The sequence below is a fragment of the Anguilla anguilla genome, chromosome 5, assembly GCF_013347855.1.
Source record: "Anguilla anguilla isolate fAngAng1 chromosome 5, fAngAng1.pri, whole genome shotgun sequence".
NCBI lineage: Eukaryota > Metazoa > Chordata > Actinopteri > Anguilliformes > Anguillidae > Anguilla > Anguilla anguilla.
Window position 1 is genome coordinate 61,102,616 of NC_049205.1, and position 17,622 is coordinate 61,120,237.

At 44.2% G+C, this 17,622-nt stretch overlaps 1 protein-coding gene across 7 annotated transcripts in view; it reads right to left on the reverse strand.

Annotated features, from left to right (window-relative positions):
• The window catches only part of LOC118228475 (follistatin-related protein 5-like), a 168,396-nt gene that overhangs the window by 38,084 nt on the left and 112,690 nt on the right, over positions 1–17,622 (reverse strand). For 5 of the 7 annotated variants that reach the window (XM_035420023.1, XM_035420019.1, XM_035420020.1 and 2 more), the window contains exons 7-9: positions 8,223–8,389; positions 5,138–5,149; positions 2,132–2,252 (exon numbers count right to left, since the gene is read on the reverse strand). In XM_035420023.1, the coding sequence (XP_035275914.1) occupies positions 2,132–2,252; positions 5,138–5,149; positions 8,223–8,389 (300 nt within the window). The remainder of the gene's footprint in view (positions 1–2,131; positions 2,253–5,137; positions 5,150–8,222; positions 8,390–17,622) is intronic. The other 2 variants (XM_035420024.1, XM_035420022.1) reach the window with 1 other exon arrangement.

Below are 17,622 nucleotides of genomic sequence, written 5' to 3' on the forward strand. Positions count from 1 at the left end.
GCAGTCTTGCAAACTTCCGCAAAAAAAACGTTTGTTGGGGTAAATAGACAAAAGACAAATATGCAGCCTGGAAATGCTTGACCCTAAACTTTGCACTTCCCCGCCATCGTTCCTCAAATTAAGGGCCCAATTCAATCAAATGCACTTAGACAGTTTAAGGGCACCTACAGTTCAACTGAACACATACAATTCAACTGAACTCTCAGGATTAATCCCGGGCAGTATTTCCACGTGATCCACTTCCTGTGAATGGACCAACGCAAGGGAGGTTTTTGGCAGATGCACAATATTATACAGCATGAACAGACACCAAAACCCATACAGATAATTAGGTTACATATCTACAAGCAGGGACAAATCTCTACCAGGCCTAACTAGCACTACCAGTCTGTCACTTATGTCCCATCTTGTTCCTGTAGCATTTTCATGTTGCGCTTGTGTCTCCATCCACCACCTATATTGCGCTCGTGTTGTTATCTCGATGTTGTAGCTCGCTGTCATGCCTCCTAGTTTGACTTACCATAACTTTCTGACCTAGCCTATGCTTAGTGTGTGAACCGGACTTGGCTGAATGTGTTCACGGCTACGGATAACTGTAACATAATGAGTATTGAACCTTATCGGACCTGTGTTTTCCAGTTGTTCCAGCGATGACCTTCGGTATGCACTTAACAGTACGTGGCTTTGGATAAAAGCGTATGCCAAATAAATGTAATGTAAAATATACATTTTTCCTGCCATTCTTTTAAAAAAAACTGTTTCTAATCACCAGGTAGCTGAATCTACACCCTGACAAAGACAAGCCTGAATAACAGTTACCCCCACCCCAGGAAAAAAAACTCAACAGCCCATGGGAAATGACCACACTCTGGCAGTTCTCACTCAGCCGACGCACTTATCACTCTGAACAGATTTTTCCGGAAAAACAACTTGAAAGACCAGAGAAGTGTCTGGGCAGCTGCGGTCCACATATGGGCAAGGCTGCCGATTTGTCATCGTTTCTTAGAGGATTTTACAGTGTCCGTTTGCGCCACAAGATTGCATTTAAATTGCCGGAATGACAATTTTTTTTTAGGACGTTCTGTTGCACATACCCATAAAATTTAAGAAAACAATTTCCCTTCTACTGTGCCCTCGAGAAACTTCTCCCGACCAATAAAGCAACTTAGGATGGGGGAACTTTTGACTTTTGGCCCTGAAAAGTTGGCAGCAGTTCACAACCTCCCTACCTGCATACCTTCAGGGCTCTGTATGGGTGATAAACCCAGTCATCAATAGGCCTTGCTCGAGTTCACTTCCTGTGCTGCAGGTGGTCGAAGGAGAAGTGCGGATATCTGCTGAGAGCCCAAGAGATGCTGCCTGCTAATCTCCTGTTTTCCGTTTGTCGAGGGTGGATCAAAGCATTTCACCAAATCGGAAAATTCTGCAGTGAGTGAGAACTCCACACAGTCGTTGGTACCGGTCTACATGTACGAGGTTCAACACATTATGCTGATGTCAGTCTAACCGGCCCTTGAAGTTTTCAAACTCGTGTTGCATAGTAACGACGTGTACTTCTGTAGTTATTTTCTTTAATTTTTTTGTTGCGGCTAACCTACAAGAAAATCATGAAATGGCTTTTACTCGCAACATGTTTGATGCCATTGTTAACATTTCAAAATTATTAGGCTACACCTATTTTATTCAAATTGCCTCCAAAAAAGCATCAATAATCAGAGGCATTACAATCCTCAGACACACTTCTCCGTCAGTATACACCCTGCATACAACCAGGCATGCAGAGCCAGTGTAAAACTAACAACGTGTCCTATTACTGTTATTTTTTTTATTTATTTTGTTGCTGCTAACCTACAAGAACATGTGCGTTTACTCGCAAAATGTTCGATGCCATTTTTAACATTGGGGGCCACAACTCTTTGGATCAAATTGGGCCCCCCCAAAAAAAGAGAAGAGCATCGATCCTCAGACGCGTTACTCAGCCAGCATACACACCCTGCACACAAACAGCACGCAAAGCCAGCGCGAAACCGGGCCTCTCTTAACCGGCTGCACAGCGGGAGAGTGAAGGCTAATGTCAGAGAGCCCCGCGCGCGCCAGCGTAGCGTGAATTAAAGGGGGCCTCTCTTCGTACCGTTGACCCGCAGCAGGTGGGTCTGGGAGAGGTGCGGGTACCCTTCGGCGTGACAGCTGTAGTTGCCCATGTGGGTCGTGGTCACCTTTGTTATGTAGAGGGAGCCGTCGTCTCCGAAATCCTGCGGGAGAGAGAGAGAGAGAGGAAGGGAGGGAGGGAGGGAGGGGAGGAGAGAGCGGGGCAGGGGGAGAGGGAAGGGGGAGGGGGGTGCGACAGGACTCAAAAGGAGACGACGGTTACGGATTCTTGCACCGCACACACACACGGCACAATGAAAATGCAAAAGCAAACGCACAGGAGAAAAAAAAAAAAATCATAATAAATAAATTAAGCCACACAAAGACCTTCACAAACAAAATGCCAAATGCATTAATTAACAGAGAATTTTAAGGTGCAAAAAGGGCAGCCCGCTCACACACGGCACGGATGAGATGGTGGATAAATCAAGCCGAGGGTGAAGCATGATTATTGTAGCGAGAGAGGCGGGAAGATAAATTGGAGCCTCTTAGTGTTGGCACCAGGGAAGTTAAGCTCACTTCAAATCACAGCAGGAAGGTACCGTTAGCCTTCGCTGTGGCAGAGAACTTTCCTCTTGCTTCCTCTTTCGCCTGTGCTAAGAAAACCTAATTCCCATTTAAAGGTAAAAAAAAATATGGGCCACACAACACAAAGAGTCGGGTTTCTTAGATATACTGACCTTATTTTCTTTTTCGTTTCCCCCCAATTTTCGGGGACAGAAATTGAACTTGTAACTGTACCGTTCTCTTGTGTTGTTGCTATGCCAACTGCAATTACGGAGCAACGGTGCAATAAAATAGAGGGGCCTGACATCACCACCTTGATCGAAGGTAGCGGAGACAAGCTCCACCAATCACAGAGAGTGCCGGTACAACCTGTAACAAACTAATAGGACGATGCTGATGGGTGATGGTCATGCTGGATACAGTTTCCGACTAGGCCTGGGATTGCCGTGTTCACCAATCACCATCAGTGTTGTTCTAATGGCTGTTAACAACATTAGCCGTGATTGGTGGAGCTCCTCTCTCGTTTCCTTCGTTTCAAGCGCAGCCGAGGCACTTGCATTCTCCCTCTTTTTTTTGCCACACGATGAGTCAGAGACGATGGAATTTTCCAGAGTGCGAGCCAGTAGCACCACAGCAAGGATTAGAAAAACTCAGAGAATTAAAACTGACGACGACCGGTACACTGTTACAGCGAGCAGCGGGACAGGGCTAACGCTAGCACTAACCCAAACTACCCTGGCTGATCTGCTCCCACCGTAACCCACTGGCATGAAGTCAATTTAGACTTCAGGTAAATAAGAGGCCTACATATTCAGACAGGTTTAGTTGTTTAGAATGTTTCATTTAAGCAGGTGCAGCATTGTGGTCATGTGACAATGACTGACAGGCTTCTGGAACAAACAGATACATAAATTATAGACCAAAGCACATCTCGGTGAGTGAAAAATGTCCAGCTCAGAAAAAGAGAGAGAGCGAGAGAGAAAAAAATAGGCTCGTACAAACACAAAAAACACTTTGTGGGCGTGAATGCTCGGTGAGTGAGGTCCAGCTGCTTGCAGGCCAATTTCAGTGGAAGTGGGAAAATAAAGCAAAAGCGTTCCATTGGCGTGTGGAATCGGTGCCGCAAATACCAGTGAATGGAGGCGAGCCATGAAGCTAATGAACCTGCATGTTTTACAAATGTTTTATAAATTCAGGCTGTTTTCACATTAATTAAACACGCTGCTACGCAGTTCTCTCTCTCTCACACAAGAGAGCTTCTCTTGGAGATATTTTGTCATTCGGTGTATCAGCAGCGGTGGTCGTGGAGTCTATTAATTTCATCGTCCGTTAGAGGCATAGCACGTCTTAAGCGGTAAACTAATAAATCTTCAAGAGATCGACTTCGATTGAAACGTTTCAACCGCTGTCGCATCTGCGGCAAGCCTTCTGCATTCTTTCTTTGTTCGGTTTAAACAGTAGCGATGCACGCACTGTGACTACACAGAGATAATACACAGAAAACACAAGATACTCAACTCTGAGACCGGCATTTATATCATTACATATCATCCACAGACGCACACTCACACACACACATGCGTGCGCAAACACGCGTGTGTGTGTGTGTGGGGGTGAATGTGCACAGTAAAATAGCTAAATACAGAATCATTTTATGAACACACACACGGGCACACGCAGTAAAACAACCAGTGTTAATTCAACTCCAACGTTGTCAGCCAAACTCGTAACAGATAGCATTTGGTCCCACTCAGAATATGTGGGACCAAATGCTATCTTTTATGAGTTGAATTAACACCGTTAGGAGTTGAATTAACACTGGTTGTTTTACTGCGTGTGCCCGTGTGTGTGTGTGTGTGTGTGCATAACATTATTCTGTATTTAGCTATTTCCCTAGTGCATAGCAGAACACAACGTGGTTCGCTTAACATGCCCAGGAGGAGACTCTGGACAGGAAGAGAGTATTTACGGGGACGAAAACAGAGAACACAAGAAGTGGGCCCCTCACACACACACACACACTCCTTGCCCAATTCATCACCGACACAATCCCCCAAAATGCATTGACATGGTTACCCCTGTAAAGGATATATTTAAAGATTAAATGCTAACTCAGCTTATCAGTGATATTTTATTTTGTAATATCTGTAGGAGCTTGACATAAATGTTTTCCAGAAGAAGATAATAAATGTTTGAAAATGGTCTGAAGGTGAGCATTTCAGCATGGCAAGCATGCAATAGTGACACAGCTTTTAATGAATTAGAGTCGAAACTGCATTGTACAGTTTATTACAGCTTATTACTTTTTCAGAGAAGAAAATCCATGGTGCCTTTTCAAGATATGCAAAAGTTTCACGGTATGGTACTTGCATGTGACACATAGTCTACTGTTGTGCGTGCACAGTATTGTATTGTGAATGCAAAAATGTTTCATTAGCTTCATGGCATTAAAAACAGATGACAAGAAAAGTCAATACCATACCTGTGGAGGGATCTGTAAAAAAAGACAGTTGCACATGTTTAAGAGGACTAGTGCTGGAATTGTTGACATGATGAACATCATAGCAACCAATACAGAAACAAACAGCATGAAGCACCCCTAACAGGCAATAAAGAGTTCAAAATATGAAACTATATAAAAGGATATGGATTCTGTACAATATTCACAGAAAAAAAAGACTATAAAACTCAATGACCGGGTCTGAAAACCACTGAAAACAATATAGAAAGATATGAGATTCTGCCATCTCAGCAGTAAAAATATTTCCACTCATTTATATCTGAGGTAAAGAAATTCCAAAAAAAAAAAATAAAGGTACAAAACTACAAAGTATAACAAAATCGATCGATAGTCCTCTGAAAGGGGGGGCTTCATATGGGAATCAATAATTGCCGCTGTTTGGAAGATCACTCAATCATTTCGACGCTCACAGCTTAACAGACACGGCTGCTAGCCTCAATTCGCGTGTCCCCACAGAAAAGGAACCGCAGCGGGGGGGGGAGGAGGAGGAGGTGTAGGGGGACTTGTACAGGATGCAGACGCCATTCCCGCCATCGGGGGCGACTGTGCGTGCCTCGCGCTGGCTTTTATTTGGCGACTGGTGCCGTGGGCGGTGGGTGCTGCGCTCCTGCTAAAATTGCAGTGTTTCGTCGCGTCACGTGAAGGCTCTAATAGCTTTATTACCCAGCTGACCGGAGACGCAGACATCTCTGAGTGTTAGAGAAACAGCGCTTATCACAGTGCGCGTATAAACCCCACTTTCATTTATGTTAATCGATGTGGGTAAAGCCGTTAAACGCAGATATGGTAGCGCATCTGATCCCGTCCATCCCTGTGACCTGAGCTGCCTAGCAAAAGGTGGCCAATTCCCCAGAGATCGAGTTCGCTCGCATCTCACTGCACTCTACTCAAATGTGCGCACACAAAAGAAAGAAACAGCAAAAGTGATCGATGTAATTTGCCAGTTTCAATTCTCCGTGAAGACATTACAAGTGAACTAACACGCAGTGTTCTTAATTCCGGTTTATACCTCAGGACATTCTATACAACATGTATTAAGAATTATGTTGTTTATAGCGGATTTTTTGTATTTCTGCCTGAGCCTTGAATTAACGTACTCGCTTAAGACAGAACATGCTTGCTTGCAGGATGGGAAAGGGATTTGTAGAGGCGCAGCACCATTCTGAATACCAGGTGCCACTTGGCTTGACGCATCAGTCGTTTTTCTAATTAAGAACCATGTCCAGTGGTGATCCAAAAAACCAGAACCGCGGAACGCGGGGAGACACCGCCATTGATCTGGAGGCATATCGTTAACACTCGACGGGCAATTAAATATCACAAGAAATCTCACCCTTTCCGCAACAGGAGCCAGATATTAACCAAGCCCGAGGCTCTTTTCAGGGTAAGCCTGAAGCCAGCAATACAGCGTACCTAAAATATATGCGCTGTGTACCGAAATCCCACTATTACATATTCCCGCTATTAAACGGCATATTATTCTCTGCTATTACATGCTGATGCTATATTGTTACCGTTACGTGCGATGCAATTTGATATGTGATGCAACTGCTATGCACTTGTCCCTGGTGTTCTGTGGTTGAGATATTGCCCTACAGACTGTTAGGTATAATGTAATTGTTTTCTTTTTCTTCCTGCTCAGGGACAACGAGGAAAACTAAATTTGGCTCAATATGGCTCTCCTTTATGGCTATAATGTAGGCTGGTGTCCTGTAAATTAATGTTTTATTTTTGTATTTATAGGAAATTATATTTGAGAAACATTTCACACGTAACCCACTGAGGACACCGTTTATGTATATAGATGTTATGTGTATTTTGCACTTTTTGCAAGGCTGAAATAAAACAGTAAGCACCGTGCCAAAAACGCGCACCGTAAAGAGACTACCAGGCCATTAACTGTTAACACCATCTAATGCTTTCCCACAAATGTGTGGAAAACAAACAAGCGAATAAAACAGCAATAATGCAAGGCAAAATAAATGTAGTATTGGGGCTGTCACCATGTGATTAACCTGTTGCAAAAAAACAAATCATAGCTGAAGTCTCAACCATACTATTTAGACGACGTATCCATAAATTTAAACGATCACTCGACAGGACTGGAGTGTCTTTGCTTCCCAGAAAGGATATTCTGAACTTTGGCCCTTCCAGTCTGCCATAGCTTTGCACATGAAGTCCCGAAATTTTATTAACAAGCTCCTCACCAATCTGTGCATTAATTGAAAGGGAAACCTTTCGTGAATTATTATTTTTTCCTTCATTATAGCATCCTTTCAACAAAAAAGCAAACAGACGTTTGACAGCAGACGGAGCATTGCGAATCTCATGTCCGCCACGGTATCTCATTATCCCAGAAGTCACTTCCAGCAGGCAGTTCACTCAACTTTTCAAAAGATGAATAAAAAATTCAAAGGCACAGTATGTTCCCAACATGACATGAAAAATGTAATAAGCATTATTAACATCCATAAAAATCTATTAATTTTGATTACTTTGCTGCAGGTCTTATAAACAGTACGTTGTTATAAATGAATTATGAATACTCATCAAACTTTATGTTCTATTCTAGCATTATGTTGTGTTTGGTCCAAGATCATACAGCCTTTGAATGAGAATTTTACAATGCCTGCTACATTTTAGTCCTCAAATACTGTAAAAATGTCTTCATATTTACCATAGGATTATATGCTTTTTTGAATATTACATTTGTGATAACTCATATTACAACCAATCATAACAGCATATTACAGCTCATGACCAAGGCCATGCAACTGCTACACTATATGCTGCAGGCATTTTTAATAAATAATTTTTCATTCGTTGTGCAAAATTTGTTTCATGACATGAATTTATAACTTGTTGCCATGACTGGAGTTATATCATTCTTACGACTGCTCCATGCTATTGTATTTAGTTTAAGTAAAATGTTGTCCACTGTTTTAACAAAAAAGCCCTCCAGACAGTTACATTACATATCTCTTCCAGACTTAGGGTACCCTGTACCCCAAACCCCACCCCGGTTCCCAGCGCCCCCGGCCCTTACATTGATGTCCTCCAGGTCCAGGGTGTTGAGCACCTGGTTGTTCCTCTTCCAGACGATGGGGGGTCTACGCGTGCCCGTGATGCCGCAGGTGAGCACCACGCTCTGCCCCACCATGGCGGTGGTCACGCTGAACTTCAGCTCGCTGGCCAGGCTCAGCTGAAACACCTCTGCAAACAGATCCACATTCACAGCACATCACACCACATTCACATTCTCATCACATTCACATCATATCAGATTCACATCACATTCACATCACACCGCATTCACATTCACATTCACATTCACATTCTCATCATATCACATTCACATTCTCATCACATTCACATCACACCACATTCACATCACATCACATTCTCATCACATTCACATCACACCACATTCACATTCTCATCACATTCACATCCACATCACATTCTCATCACATTCTCATCACATTCTCATCACACCACATTCACATCACATTACATTCACATTCACATTACATCACATTCACATCATATTCACATGACATTACATCACATCACATTCACATCATATTCTCATCACATTCACATCACATCACATTCATATTACATTTACATCACATTCACATCAGATTACATCACATTCACATCCACATAACATCCACATCAACATCACATTCACATCACAGTCTCAATGAGCTTAACCCAGGGTCTGACACACCAAAGTCAACATATTGCAAATGTGTCTTATTGCGTAAGAGATGCACGTGAGCTGGAACAATCGTGATTCACTTCAAATACTTAAGCAACAATTTAGCAACGGTTTAGCAAAACAATCCTAGGAAGTTGCAAGGGAACACAGACACACAGACACATGCAAAAACACACATGCGCACACACACACACACACACAATCACACACACACACACAGACGCACAGATGCACACACACACTGTGTCATTCAAAAGCCTTTGTTTTTTTAAAGAAAGAGCACTAATGAATAAATATTATTGAGACCTTTGCGGTCCTGTCAGACTGTTCATTAAAAAGGTCTGTGCTGTGACTCAGTTCTCTTTTCATTTGACTGCATAACAGGGACGTGCGCATTTAATTCTCTCCCTGGATAATGAGGACCAGGTCTACGCTTTGAGCAAAAGTGAATTCTAACTCAATCTGTTCCACTCCTGGAGGCATGAAATGCCAAACTTAATGAAACCCTGGATCTGAACAATGCCTTTGGCCCAGAGACCGAGCAGCTGGACAAGACGTGCGTGCGCGAAACCATCAGACTCATTAAACCGCACCACCCAAAAACGGCGTGTTAATCGCGCTACCCAAAATGCCGCGACCGCTCACTCGAGTGTCTCACTCACACGTTTATCTCACGCCGCAATGCCACGAGTGAATGATCGAATTAATAAATAAATGGGTAAATAAATAATGCACGGGAATAACGACGAGATATAAAAAGAAGCGCATTTTACACATTCTCGGTTTATGGATTGCTTCAATCGCTTTCCCCTCCACTTTCTTTTTTCGCAGCTTGGAAAAATAAATCTAAGTGTATGTTTTGAGGGCTGAGGACATAATAATAGACAATGTGGGAACAATAAAAAAGTGCTTTTTTTAATAAAAGCAATAAAATGCACTGAAGCAAAAACATTTCAGTCAAAGTTCTGGGATGAAAGAGGAAGGAGATGATCAGTTAATCCCACTAGTACTCAGTGTTAAAGTTGATGGTTCCCTAAAGAAACAAAATAAAACAAAAACCAAACAGACGTACAAAATATTAAAAAAGCTTTTGAGTAACTATTCTTCCTGAAGTCTTAACCATTGGCACGCAAGCAGTGTGATTCTCATTACAGCGCATTCTTCAAAAAACCACTGCCCTTTATACTTGAGAAAACCCTAATGGAATTGGAGAAGAGCGCGAGAGCTATTTGACTCAAAGTTATTAAACTCCACTCCACGGACTCCAGACCAATTAGAATTCCACAGTCAAATCAAAAAGACAAGAAGTCAGACCTCTCTTTTTCTCGACCACGCGCGAAAGATCAAACGCTTTCTCGAGCCAGGCTTAAAGAAGAACTTCAGAACAACTTCAGAGTGATTTAAAACATTCTACTGGATCCTGTCGAGCGTCGTTTCAAAATGACACCGACAGATGAGTGTGGGCGTTACTGCTTTTCTGAACAAACCCACCATTTCTGGTGGTCAGTGAAGTTGCAAACGGTTTTTAAAGAGAAAAAAATAATATATAATTGATATTTACTATTTGATTGATATCCACCGCAAGTCGGAAATAAAAGATGCTACGCTACATAATTTTAACCATTCTACACAGCCCAGCGTGACACGGATCCTCCTGGTCCGGAATAAGAGCGTTAGGTTCACAATTTGCTTGTTCTTTTTTCTTTTACCCAGGGCCACGGCTATGAATTCTCAGACTTGAGGCAAAATATATTAGTAGCCCCCACTCCCCCAATATATTTTGTAAGAAATTAAAAATAGTTACATTCCATATCCTTGGCCCCTCTCGGGCCAGGGCCTGGGAAAAGTTGACCCCAGCCCTGACACCCCCCCCCCCCCCCCCCCCCCCACCCACCATCTGCAGCCCTGATTTACTCCGTTAGATTTGCCACATAAAAGACCCAGGGGGCCTGCCATCAAATCGCTAATGAGAATTTGAGTTGCATTTTTCTACTCTTTACCACCAAGGCAATTTGCGGAGTAACGTTAGGAGAGCTCACTCTAGTTGTTATAAATTAATTTAAAGCTGTACAAGCTTCAGGAGACATGCAGGAAGTTAGTTAGGTAGTGTGTAATTAGGTATGCGTACGCATTGCCATGTACACAGTCACACACGCGTGTTATATAATAATTAGTATTCCGACAACACGGAAATGCTGAGGTAGGTCACACAGGAAGGCCCCTTTAAATCGCAGGTATTGATCTGCAAATTACAATATCAGCGTGATTAGAACGTATCTGAGAAAACAATCTCAATCTCTGTGCCATTACCCGGTCCGACGCCCTCGGTGTCGGTGACTGCCGCCAGCGCTCGACTTTTCAGATGCTATCGCTCTGTAAACAGGGCCGCATAACTGACGTCGCAATATTTTCAAAACGTTTGGAGGAGCTGCGGCTCCCGTACTTCATTTCATACGAGATGTGTTCAGCAGCGCAGGGCTGCTGATGAGATTTCCACAGATAACATCTCAGCTTAGGGGAGGCAAAGCGCGTGCGGGTCAAACAAACATTCTGAGACAGAAGCGCAAGACAGAACCAATCCCAACGGTTAACGTGTTTTAATATAACCTATTCAATAAATGTGTTCATGTTTTAATTAATACATATTGATGCAGAGAGGCAATGCTGTCGGGGCTTAATTATACGCTGCGCTAATACACAGCAAAGCTAATGTTTTAGTCAATTTCAAGAAGGCAAAAACGATAATCCAACAAAAGCCTATTGGCCCGCATGATCTCTGATTTCCAAATATTTCCATCTTATTTGAGCATTGTACTTCTTTTCTGAAAACCAAAATGCTTCAATTTGAAATATTTTGCATAATTAGCTTATATACAGAAAGCCTGCCCATCTTCCCACTGCAGTCAGAACAGCAGAAACCCTGCCCATCTTCCCACTGCAGTCAGAACAGCAGAAACCCTGCCCATCTTCCCACTGCATTCAGAACAGCAGAAACCCTGCCCATCTTCCCACTGCAGTCAGAACAGCAGAAACCCTGCCCATCTTCCCACTGCAGTCAGAACAACAGAAACCCTTCCCATCTTCCCACTGCAGTCAGAACATCAGAAAGCCTGCCCATCTTCCCACTGCAGTCAGAACAGCAGAAACCCTGCCCATCTTCCCACTGCAGTCAGAACAGCAGACACCCTGCCCATCTTCCCACTGCAGTCAGAACAGCAGAAACCCTGCCCATCTTCCCACTGCAGTCAGAACAGCAGAAACCCTGCCCATCTTCCCACTGCAGTCAGAACAGCAGAAACCCTGCCCATCTTCCCACTGCAGTCAGAACAGCAGAAACCCTGCCTATCTTCCCACTTAAGTCAGAACAGCAGAAACCCTGCCCATCTTCCCACTGCAGTCAGAACAGCAGAAACCCTGCCCATCTTCCCACTGCAGTCAGAACAGCAGAAACCCTGCCCATCTTCCCACTGCAGTCAGAACAGCAGAAACCCTGCCCATCTTCCCACTGCAGTCAGAACAGCAGACACCCTGCCCATCTTCCCACTGCAGTCAGAACATCAGAAACCCTGCCCATCTTCCCACTGCAGTCAGAACATCAGAAACCCTGCCCATCTTCCCACTGCAGTCAGAACAGCAGACACCCTGCCCATCTTCCCACTGCAGTCAGAACAGCAGAAACCCTGCCCATCTTCCCACTGCAGTCAGAACAGCAGAAACCCTGCCCATCTTCCCACTGCAGCCAGAAGAGCAGAAACCCTGCCCATCTTCCCACTGCAGTCAGAACAGCAGAAACCCTGCCCATCTTCCCACTGCAGTCAGAACAGCAGACACCCTACCCATCTTCCCACTGCAGTCAGAACAGCAGAAAGCCTGCCCAACTTCCCACTGCAGTCAGAACAGCAGAAACCCTGCCCATCTTCCACTGCAGTCAGAACAGCAGAAACCCTGCCCATCTTCCCACTGCAGTCAGAACAGCAGACACCCTGCCCATCTTCCCAATGCAGTCAGAACAGCAGACACCCTGCCCATCTTCCTACTGCAGTCAGAACAGCAGAAACCCTGCCCATCTTCCCACTGCAGTCAGAACAGCAGACACCCTGCCCATCTTCCCACTGCAGTCAGAACAGCAGACACCCTGCCCATCTTCCCACTGCAGTCAGAACAGCAGAAACCCTGCCCATTTTCCCACTGCAGTCAGAACAGCAGAAACCCTGCCCATCTTCCCACTGCAGTCAGAACAGCAGAAACCCTGCCCATCTTCCCACTGCAGTCAGAACAGCAGAAACCCTGCCCGTCTTCCCACTGCAGACTGAAGGCTCACCACTTCAGATCACACCATGGCTCCCCTGAGCCCTTTTGGATATCTTTCTCTTTTATCTTTTTCTTTTCCCTGGATTTTCTTTTGATTAAGTTGTAGGTATTTATAGGTATGCCCTTGCAAGATATGTTATTTGTCTAATAACGCCTACTTGTGACAATACAAATTGTTGTTTGCCTGGTTAATATTGCATTGCGATTATAGATGGGCCTCTGTGCATCGTCCTGGTGATTTGTGTATTCCTCAGAGAAACACTGATGTTCCAAACTACTGTTCATTGCTCTGCATAAGAGGGTCTGCCAACTGATTGTAATGAAATGTAATGTAATATTCATAAGCCATTAAACCTAAAAAATACACACATCACCCCTGACATTTGTATATCATTAAGATGACTACCTCAACAGTACCCTCTCAGAGGTAGTCGGCAACTGTATATATCCCCACCCACCATCATGGCCAGCTGTGGCCTTAGCCCATTTGGTCCCAACAGAAAAATGTGTCAGCAAAAAAAAAAAAGTGTTATGTTGCGATATGCACACACTTCCCTGTTTGCACATCAGTCAGGCTTGACTCAGAAATTCCAGCTCAGAATTCCAGTTTTATTTTTGCTGCACCTCACCACATAGAAGAAAATAATATATTTAGCTGTTAGAAGCTAATTTAAGCGGATGTAGTAAAGTTCGTGCTCATTTTATCTTGCATGCTAGACATTGCAGGGCATGTCTCTGCCAATGATAAATCTTACAATAAAGCAGCTACTTACAATTTTATCTTTCAAAAGTGTGTTCATAGACATACGATTCAAACTGACATACGAGCACGCACATGATTACCGAAATCATAGCAACAAACATGCTCAAATTAAAAAAAAAAAATGCTCAATAAAACATGCTTAAAATATTTTTCCCCCAAAATGCTGCATCATGATATGAAAGGACAGAATCAAATACCCCTTACTGCAGGCCCTGCGATTTTCAAATGTATCTCCATTAATGCATTATAAAAGTTATTAATAAAGGCAACATTATTCTGGCAGTATGACAGCATATAATTCAGATACTACTACTGTTTAAGCAGAAATGCCTCTGATACTATGATATATTCCAAGCAGAAATGTTACCATCCAAGCATTAGGCGGGTTCAACGTTTGCAATGAGAAAAATGTTCAGTAATACGCTAAACTGATAAAGAAAGACGCGCCCCATAGCAGAATTAAGGTACGAAGTTGCATAGATATTAAGAATTAATTGCCCGTTTTTGCCTCTGCTTGTTTTTCCAGTACATGTAGAGCTATTACAATAAGTCCACTGTTTGCTTTGCAAAGCCTCAGTTTCTTAATCTTTATTTTCCCTATTGCAAATAGCTTATTCATGAGACTGGGTGTTCTTCCAAGGCAATTAAGCAAGCGCACAGTAGCTGGGTAGCACAGCGGCTAGGGAAGTGGCCTGGGCTTGCAGGTCAAAGGTCAGATGTGCCAATCCCAGTTATGGGGTGTTGCTAAAAAAAAAAAAATGGACCGTGTGTAAAAATGTAATCTGTGTAAGTCCTTCTGAATAAAAGAGTCTGCTAAATTCCAAAAATGTTAAAACCTAACGAGTTTTAAGAAGAACAATTGTTGTAAAAAAAAATTTTTTTTAAAAAAGAACAAAAAAGTGCATTAACATGGCACTGTATGCAATTAAAACGGCCGTAATTAAAAGAGACTAACTGGTCTGACATTTCTCTGCCAGTGACAACTTAATTGCAGCTCTTTATTAGGTTAAAATGCACTCCTACTCCAGGCGTGGAGAGCCCCAGAGGGGTGATCTGTACAGCAGTGTGATGACACAGCAGTGTGACCCGGTCTACATTATAAAAAGAAAAAGAAAAAAAAACCTCTAACTAATGCCAGGCAGTCCATCCATTTATTATCCATTATCTAACCCACTTATCCTGGCCAGGGTCATTGGGGGGTGGTGCTGGAGCCTATCCCAGCATGCATTGGGTGAGAGGCTGGAATACACCCAAAGCTCACGCCTAGGCAATACAGACTCTCCGATTAACCTAACCTGCATGTCTTTGGACTGAAACCACACACTCAAACACACAGAAAAGGCCCCAGCCAGGATTCAAACCAGGAAGTGCGTGGTGAGCTTAAGACTATTCATTCATGGCCCTGCAAAAACAAACGGGCTATGACACGCTCAAACACCAAGGCCTCGCGCGACAATTTCTCACCAGAACATTTTTTGAAAACCCGGGCACGAGGCTTTTATGTATTTGTTTTTTATGGCTCACAAGCAGATGTAAATCGGGTCACATTTATACATTTCCGCTGTCGAATGCCGCAGTAACTTCATTATATTTAATTGTCCGGAAACTGACAGGCAATTCATCATGCGGTGTCCCCCCCCGAAGCTTCAGAGAGCAGCATCACGGAGGAACGATATCAAATAAATCTGCGGGGATTTTGTCTAAGAAATTAGCAGCATGGCTGAGTTTAATTTGTGACTCTCTCTCTTTCTCTCCATCTCTCTAGCTCCCTTTCGCTCTCTCTATCTCCCTCTCTGTCTCTACCTCTATCTCTCTCTATCTCTCCCTCTATCTCTATCTCTCCATCTCTCTCTCTCCCCCTTCTCTCCCTCTATCTCTCTCTCTCTCTCTAATGTCGATATATATGAGGAAATGCTGAGTTAATCCCTAAACTGTGAATGAGAAACAATGACTGCTTTGGTAAATCCAATACTTTTTGGCCCATTGCTCTACATCCGCGGTGTGTGGAGTTTTATCGTTTCCGACGGTTACCGTTTCACCACCGGTTCACTGGTACCTAGGCGTCGCGGTTGCCCCCCGCCCCCCCCACTTTACCGCAAATGACGATGAGATCATCGGCCACAACACACACCCGGAATCTTTCCGTGAGCAACAAAGGACTTTCTACTTCAAAAAATAACGTCCATAGGGTTGACCAAAGGGCTTTTTTGAAAGAAACTAACTCGTCTGCCCTGTGAATGTTTGGCGTGTTAAACTAAACACCTGCAAGAAAACGTACGAGAAAAAAAAAAGAACCAATCATGAATCCGGATTGTTTTAGGATACAATACAGCGTTTGTACTTCAAACAGAAGCGTTGGTTTCCTTTGCAGTGAGCGCGTTAAAAAAAGCCAGGGAAATGCTGAAGACCTTAAATACATCGCAAACTTCACTTCACTCAGTCAAACCCAGCCAATCAAGTGGGGGGGGGGGGGGGGGGGTGGCACGGCGGTGGGAGATCACGCCAAAATAAAGACCGACCCCCCCCCCGGGTCCCGTCGAAAGAGAGATGGTGCGAGGACTGGAACGCGCCGAGCCGGGCATCCAGGGGCTCACACACCAGCTGCCCCGGGGCCGACTCTTCCTTCCGCCCGTTACTCCTGATTTATAACCCTGGCGGTAATGGCGGCTCTCGGGTCTGAACCGCCCGCGCATTCCGGGACCTTCCATGGGGGGGGGGGGGGGCGCCCTCCACGGGGAGCGCGTAATTAGCAACGGAGGAGAGAGAAACGAGGGGATGAAGCTTTGATCTGCTTTGGACCCTCGTCTCAAATTTGGGACAGGCAGTCTGGCGGGCCTTCGGCTGGGATCGGGCCGTTAACGAGGAGGGACCGGGAACGAGAAACCGGAAAAAAAAACGTGTCTGCTGATTTTGTCTGTGTGTGTGTGTGTGTGTGTGTGTCTGTGTGTATGTGTGTGTGTGTGTGTGTGTGTGTATGTGTGTGTGTGTGTGTGTGTGTATGTGTATGTGTGTGTGTGTGTGTGTGTGTGTGTGTGTGCATGTGTGTGTGTGAGTGGGTGTGTGCGCGCGTGTGTGTGTGCGCACGTGTGTGTGTATGTGTATGTGTGTGTGTGTGTGTGTGTGTGTGTGCATGTGCATGTGTGTGTGTGTCTATGTGTATGTGTGTGTGTGTGTGAGAGTCTGGGTGTGCGTGTGTGTGTGCGTGTGTGTGAGTGTGGGTGTGTGTGTGTGTTTTTGTGTGTGTGTGTGTGTGTGAGTGTGGGTGTGCGTGTCTGCTAGGGTTGGCCTCCTCGGAGTTTTGATAGATGTTCCTTGCTAGCTGCTCCACACAGTGGCCAAAGTGTGGCTATTCCCCTGCTGCAACCTTTCAAACTGTGTCATTTTTCTTACCGCTACCAGATAAAGACATCCAATGATACTTTAATGAAAATGAATGAAGGAGATATGATTAGTGACCACAGACCAAAGTCCCCGTCCAAGGAGAGAACTAATCATATTCTTATTGCTTTGCCTGGGGTAACCCACATTTTGTAGCATATATCACAAGAAAGTTAAATGAAGCAATGGAAAAGGTGACTTGGTGTTAACTGTTTGGACTGGGGCGGGGCAGGGATCAATAATAGCATAAGTCTCTGAGACGTGATTGGC